The sequence below is a fragment of the Limulus polyphemus genome, unplaced genomic scaffold, assembly GCF_000517525.1.
Source record: "Limulus polyphemus unplaced genomic scaffold, Limulus_polyphemus-2.1.2 Scaffold5514, whole genome shotgun sequence".
Taxonomy (NCBI): domain Eukaryota; kingdom Metazoa; phylum Arthropoda; class Merostomata; order Xiphosura; family Limulidae; genus Limulus; species Limulus polyphemus.
The window spans coordinates 27,930-34,968 of NW_013671124.1; the positions used below are offsets into that span (position 1 = coordinate 27,930).

The 7,039-nt window shown below is 35.2% G+C and overlaps 1 protein-coding gene across 1 annotated transcript in view; it reads right to left on the reverse strand.

Moving 5' to 3' along the window:
- Window positions 1-7,039, reverse strand: part of LOC106472673 (ankyrin repeat and death domain-containing protein 1A-like) — a 42,791-nt gene that overhangs the window by 15,097 nt on the left and 20,655 nt on the right. Inside the window, exons 6-8 of the mRNA XM_022401226.1 lie at window positions 6,998-7,039; window positions 1,210-1,308; window positions 978-1,076 (exon numbers count right to left, since the gene is read on the reverse strand). The exon at window positions 6,998-7,039 is cut by the window's right edge and continues 69 nt beyond it. Coding sequence (XP_022256934.1) covers window positions 978-1,076; window positions 1,210-1,308; window positions 6,998-7,039 — 240 coding nt within the window. The remainder of the gene's footprint in view (window positions 1-977; window positions 1,077-1,209; window positions 1,309-6,997) is intronic.

Consider the following 7,039-nt stretch of genomic DNA (forward strand, 5'->3'; position numbering starts at 1 on the left):
CTGAAAATTTTCATTTTTTCTGAAAAGGTGGTGTCTATTTACTTGTGACCACGCTGTGTACAATGTCCACCGGTGGGACAGCGATAAGTCTACGGACTTGCAACGTAATATCAGTGGTTCGATTCCCTGCGGTGGGTACAGCAAATAGCCCAGTGTGGCTTTGTTTAGAAACAAACTAATGTACAAATATAAACTTACTTGTACAATTTATTGGGTAACTGAATACACGCGATAACTAACACTGATCCAAATATATCTCTAAAACTAAATTATTCATGAGACTAAAACAAATTGACCGAAACTATTGACTGAATTTTTTTTTTCACTGATCGCGGAAAGCAGCATTGATTCTCCTGTTTATAATCTAACCTTGTTTCTAATTGCTTCACAAAATTATTAGCTTTCTTGGACATTCCTTTAACTAACATCCGAATTAAAACATTGAAACTATATTCTACAACAATACCCTTGGTTTTAGTGTCTCTGCAACTGTGGCATGGGTTTATTTAACATCAAGTCAAAGGTCAAACAACAATCCCCCCTCAAATGCGCTCATATCGTAAACATTTTCAAACCATTTAAACACTAGGTACAAATACACTTATGACTTGGGGAAAAAATGTCACATCTTGTTTATATCCAAATTACAAATTTTAGTTTTATAACAGTTAACCACTTCTTCAGTATAACCAACAGTGTTCAAAACTTAAAGTTAAAGTCAATGGCTGTACAGCCATACGAAAATACACGTATTAAGCATTACCCTCTCATATACATGTCTAAATTACAGTTAATACTTCTTTATTTAGTTGTGAGTGATTTTGATACAAGAACACATGAATTGAAAGGGTGCATCTCAAGTTGATTGTTTCATTGTATTTTAACAATGAAAAGTTTTAAACCATTTAAAAAAAGGTGATTATATTTTAATTAAACATTTACAGCAACAAGTTACCAAGAAGGCTAAATTCTCTCACCGCATCCTCTGACTCCGAATCACAGTTATGTTCCAGAAGTACTTCTGCGACCTTTTGATGGTTGTGCTGGGCTGCTAGGTGAAGTGCAGTTCGTCCTTCCTGAGCAAAACAATAAGTAACTAATACAGACCACAATTAACGTATGAACTCATATAAAGATACAAAAAGCTAGTTTCTAAAATTAAGATAAAAATGTTATCTATTAAAGAAAAAAAAAAGACGATGCACATACCTGATCTCGGTCTTCTATTTCAACTCCAACTCTAAGAAGTCTTACCAAAATAAGGTGATGACCTTTTTCTGCTGCTAGGTGGACGGCTGTTGACCCTGTCTGCCCAAAAATGATTAACTTAAAACTCCAGTGCAATGCATATTTACAATTTTTATGCCTATATTTATAAACGCTCATCTTTCACAATAATAATTCTTCTACACAAACAACTTCGTGTTATTAATTTACACTGATCACTTGAAGTAACCTGCCAAAAAAAAACAAAAAACAACAACAACTGAGAAAGAAGTAGAATGCAATAAATATTATTATTATCTTGTTACGTTCATATAATTTAAGAAGACTGATCCCTTTATTAAAGAACGACATAGTTAATTAACTTAAGTTTTACTCCTGCATCAGCATATGTAGTGTAGTAGTTATAACTGACTCCCTCTATAAGCAAAATACATGAACGTTATTATTATCATTATTTTTTTGCAAACCATTAGTAAGTTTGATGACAGACTTGTTTGTTTTGAAGTTAAGCACAAAAATACACATAAGCTATCTGTGTTCTGCTCACCACGGGTATCGAAAGCTGTTTTCTACCGTTGTAAGTCTGCAGACATATCGCTGTGCCACTGGGGGCCAAACTTGTTGGAGATACGCTAACATACATCCATGTCCCTCATTATATGTTGGACATTTTAACAAGTTTTGTTTTTTTTCAAAACGAGTCATAGTTCTCACCGCAACAGCAGAATTTAACGGCAGTAATCTAGATATTACCTACATTACCTACTATTAACTCATTTGCCATTATGATATAGTATAGGTAAAATTATATAAATATTACCTCAACAACAAAGAATCACAATGAAATCATGTACAGATATTACAGTACCACTGGATATGCGTAACATAACCTCGCAGACAACATGAATGATAGCAAAGAATTAAATATATAAAACGTATTTTTTTCACTGTTCCCCCTATTATGGAAAAATATGACGTATATGATAAGCGTCAGTTAGTTTTTATAAATCCAGGACAGTACTTGAATCTTACAGAGAGTATTTGTGTATTCCGCACGTGACATTTATTTTATTAGTTCCTTTATGTTTCTTTCATTGGTATTATTGGTTATAACGTTTAGTATATCTATATTGTACTTTTATTATATCAGTTTTTTTTTGCATTGTTCTTATGATATATTATTGGGATTACGCCCGAAATGTCGTTAGCAGTGAGGGTACCCAACAGATGAAACAACGTTTTCTAATCTTTACAAGCAAAAACGTAAGAAAATTACACTTAACAGTTATACTCATTGCCAGCTTAATTTTTAGTTTTGATCTAAGTAGGTATTTTGCCCTGATCGAAATTTAATATTCGTTATTTACCCGATTAGATCGGAGATTTACAAGTGCTGAACACATAATTAGAGCATCACGTTAAAGATTCAGAAACACTGAAACACTTTTAGTCTACTAATTATTCATTATACATGTATTCTTACACTAGCAATCATGAAATTGTTTGTTTTGTATTTTGAATTTCGAGCAAAGTTACACGAGGGCTATCTGCGCTAGCAGTCCCTAATTTAGCAGTGTAAGACTAGAGTGAAGGCAGCTAGTGATCACCATCCACCGCCAACTCTTGGGCTAATCTTTTACCAACAAATAGGGGGATTGACCATAACATTATAACGCTCCCACGGCTGACAGGGCGAGCATGTTTGGTGGGACGGGGATTCGAACCCGCGACCCGCAGATTGCGAATCGTGCGCCCTAACCACCCAGCAATCATGCAAAGTTCTCTCCGCCAAGCTGAGATTAACGTTTAGTGAAAGGTCATATATTAAGTTTATCTTTGTTGGGAAAAAACAAATCATCAATTCTAGACTCTTTATTGGCCATTACTTCATCCACAGGAAGAATGTAGGTTAAAATTCAGCTGTTTTCCATAACAAAATTGTCATTTGCACTTCTTACAAAAGCATTTCAGATGAACATTATTTGTCTATGAGGTGCTACTGCTATACTGATGTTTAACCACTAAATTTGCATAAAAATGCATTAAATTACTTACTCCAACTGAATAAAGTGAGATTATTATGTATAAAACTTGCCCGTTGCGACTAAAAAAGGAAGTATATTCCATAAGACCTAACTATGCTGAACTCATTTGTACTGTCATAGATCAGAAAAGTTTCAATTCACATCAACTGAATATCGTTATACATTAGTATTTAGTTACGTAAGTAAACTCTGTGTAACGAAAGAAATTAGTTGCTTACAGTTGACAATCCATTTGGTGCATTGCTGTCTTCTTATTTCAAAATATACACAGGAGCTATAAATTTCGCGATGTTTATTCTAAAAATTAATATGAAGCCCAATTTATCACTTGTTTTATGCTTTGTCGCTGAGTTATACCATTTTGGGGAATGACACCCCTCATTCTTAACCTGGACAAGAGTAAATCGAAACATTCTTTGACCAGTTCATGAGAAAAATATCAAACTTATGGTTCTTTGTACTGAATGTTTAGGAGACAACACTAGATATGAAATGAAAGGGGAGAATGAAGAATTCATTTCTTTTTAAATGTATGCGTGTTTTGCTATACATATCTGTATCTTCTCTTTTATTCATGTAGTGTTTTACTTTTGTGTTTTGAGTTTTTTCTGTTCAACCATTATTTCAAACAATAATAGAAACATGGAAAGAGCAGTCAATCCGCAGGATAGATATTGTCTGATGATTCTGCGTAGGAGTATCTTCATGATCAGGGTAATTTGGTGGGAAGGATATGATATAATGGTTTAACAAGTGTGCTACCAGTTATAAGAGTATCCTTGTGTTGGAAACAGGAAGGTCTCTTCAGATGACATTACTGGTTTGAAAACAGCAGTGAGCATACCGAAGTTGAAGATCACGGAGATGTACAATAATTTATTGAAAAGAGATATTATCATAAAATTTCTTAGTTGGACAAAGTAATTAATTGTCTGGGGGGTATGATGCTTCAGAATCTGAAGTTTGTGTTAAAAGAGGGCCGATGCAGAAGTCCAATTAGTGTGGCCATAGGTTAGACAAGGTCAAATGAAGGCTTTATACCAATACAGAAGAAGAGGTGGATTTAAGCCCTAGGAAGTTCCTTACAATCATTGGAGGAGGTGGAGTCGAGAGGAGATTATTTGTCCAAAAGCAGTCATATGGGCCTTCCAGATAAGATGTTTATCAAGTGTGACTTCAAGATATTTGACGATACTGGAGAGCCATATGGGAACATTCTCGATCCATATATCAAACAATGATGGGTCCAGACATGGTCGAAACTTACGGCGAGTTGGACCAAAGATAATGGCTTTGGTTTTGATATCATTTACGGTAAGGCGCCAGTGACATCTCCAAACTAAAAAGACATTGACTGCAACCTGTTAAGATTGACAACTGTCTTGTAGGTGGCAACTAGGGCAGTGTTATTGGGTTATTGAAAGCGGTGGACTGGAGGAGTTAGGATGGACATATCAACAACATATGATATGTAAAGCAGAGGCGACAGAACAGAGCCCTGTGGAACTTCTTCCGTCATTGAAAATGAACGGGAGTAAATGTCCTCAATGAAGGCAGTGGCTGGTCGATCAAGAAAAAAAAGAGTGTATAAGCCGGATGAAACTAAGTGGAAGTGCTATCTGGTGGAGTTTATAGATGAGGCCACGGTGCCAGATAGCGTCTAAAGCCCGTTCATAGTCAAACAACAGCATACATGAAGGTTTAGGTAAATTAAAATGATTCGAGATTATGGCAGAAAGTTTTGGGAATTGATCTAGAGTTAAAAGGTGGAGGCGAAAGTCAACCTAACTAGTATTTCTATCGAGGCTTTTACTAGAAATATAAGTCCGACTAATGGGACAATATGCTGTAACATGTATCGAATGCTTATTAGGTTTTATAAAGAGCAAGATACTTGACTTCTTCCAAGAAATAGGATAAAAACCTGTGCACATTATAAAGTTGTACAATGTCGCCAGGAGAATAAGGAAATTCACTGGGGACATACTGAAGATGTAAATGTTTGGACCTGAGGCAGTATTGCATCTGTTGTGGAGTGTCAGTTAAATATCAAGAACACCGATGAGTGTAGAGAGAGAATGGTGTTCCAGTTGATTAACAGTAGATGAGGTGAGTTCTGGGAGAGAATAGTAAATTTGACAAAGGATGTCTGTAACATCTTCAAGGTCCAGCAGATGCTGACCAGGAGCATGAGAGTGCAATTCCACGAGGGAAGCAAAGATATCTGCTTTTTCATTTGAGGAAGTATGTGCAACACCATCTCGTGTAGCTTTGTGCGAAATTCAAAAACAAACATCTAATATCAAGCTCATTTTCTATCCACTTTAATAACCTTTCCCTCCATACTCACGGATTTCATTTTTATAACAAGTCTTTTGTGAGGCACCTTATCAAATGCTTTCTGAAAATCAAGGTAAACCAAATCCACAGCATTTCCTTCATCAACTCTTGCAGTAACATCCTCAAAGAATGTCAGGAGATTTGTAAAACAAGACTTTCCCTTAGTGAAACTATGTTGACTCTTTGACACTATATCGAACTGCTTTAAGTGACTTTGCAATGCTTCTTTTATCACACTCTCCAAAAGCTTTCCAAGTACTGATGTAAGACTAACTGGCCTATAATTTTCTGGGCAATGTTTATCACCTCCTTTACGTATTAGACTAACATCAGCCAACTTCCAATTTTCTAATACTCTTCCACTACTCAATGATCTATAAAAAAAATATTAGCTAGGGGTTCACAAAAAATCTTTAAGTTCCGTTAAAACTCTAGGATAAAAGTTATTTGGTCCAGGGGACTTATCAATTTTAGTTTTCCCACATTTTCTCTTACAATTTCAGAACTTAAATTAACATCTTTTCATCAATATTTTCCTCATACATTAAGTGCTCTGGTTGAGGCATAATACTTGTTTCTTCCTTCGTAAAAAAACTGAAGAGAACACATAATTTAGTAAGTTTATCATCTCATAATCTTCTGAGATCAGCTCCTCGCTATCATTTATAAGAGGCCCAATCCCCATCCTGACATTTTGCTTACCCATCATATATCTGAATAATTACTTATTGTTTGATTTAACTCTCTCGGCCAACTCTCTTTCACATACAGTTTTTGCCCTTTTAAATTCCTTTTCAACCAGCTCTCTTGATTTCCTATAGTCCTCCAAGCACTTACTGTTTCGAATAATTTCTTGAATTTACATGTTAATCCCTAATATGATCGCTTAACCTTAACTCCATTGCCTTTTTTTTTCTGTAGGGAACATGTATGTTCTGTACGCATATCAATTTTTCCCTAAATAATTCCCACATCTATTCAAGTTCCCCTCCCAACTCTTTAGTCCAATCTGCAGAAGCCATATCATGTCTCATTCCATCAAAATTGGCTTTCCTGAAATTGGAAATTAGGGTACTATTCTTCCTCAATTCTACATGTAGTAAAATCCCAAACCTATTAGTGCAATGGTCGCTTGTACTTAAATGCTCACCAACCACAACTCTGTCTATGATATTCATGTCTAGTGTGAATAAAACCTTGGTTCAACTACAATAATTAACTCCACGATGTGTAAAATGAAAACATTTAGTTTTCAATGCTAATGTTAACTCTATTTAGTGTAACACTATGTTGTCTTTCATTTTAATTCCAGTATCGGCTCTGCACTATTTCAAACACATCTTAATCTTTAAAAATAAAGTTCAAAACTAGATATAAAAAAATACCTTGTCTTTATGACTAACATCTGCTTCATATTGTATGAGTCT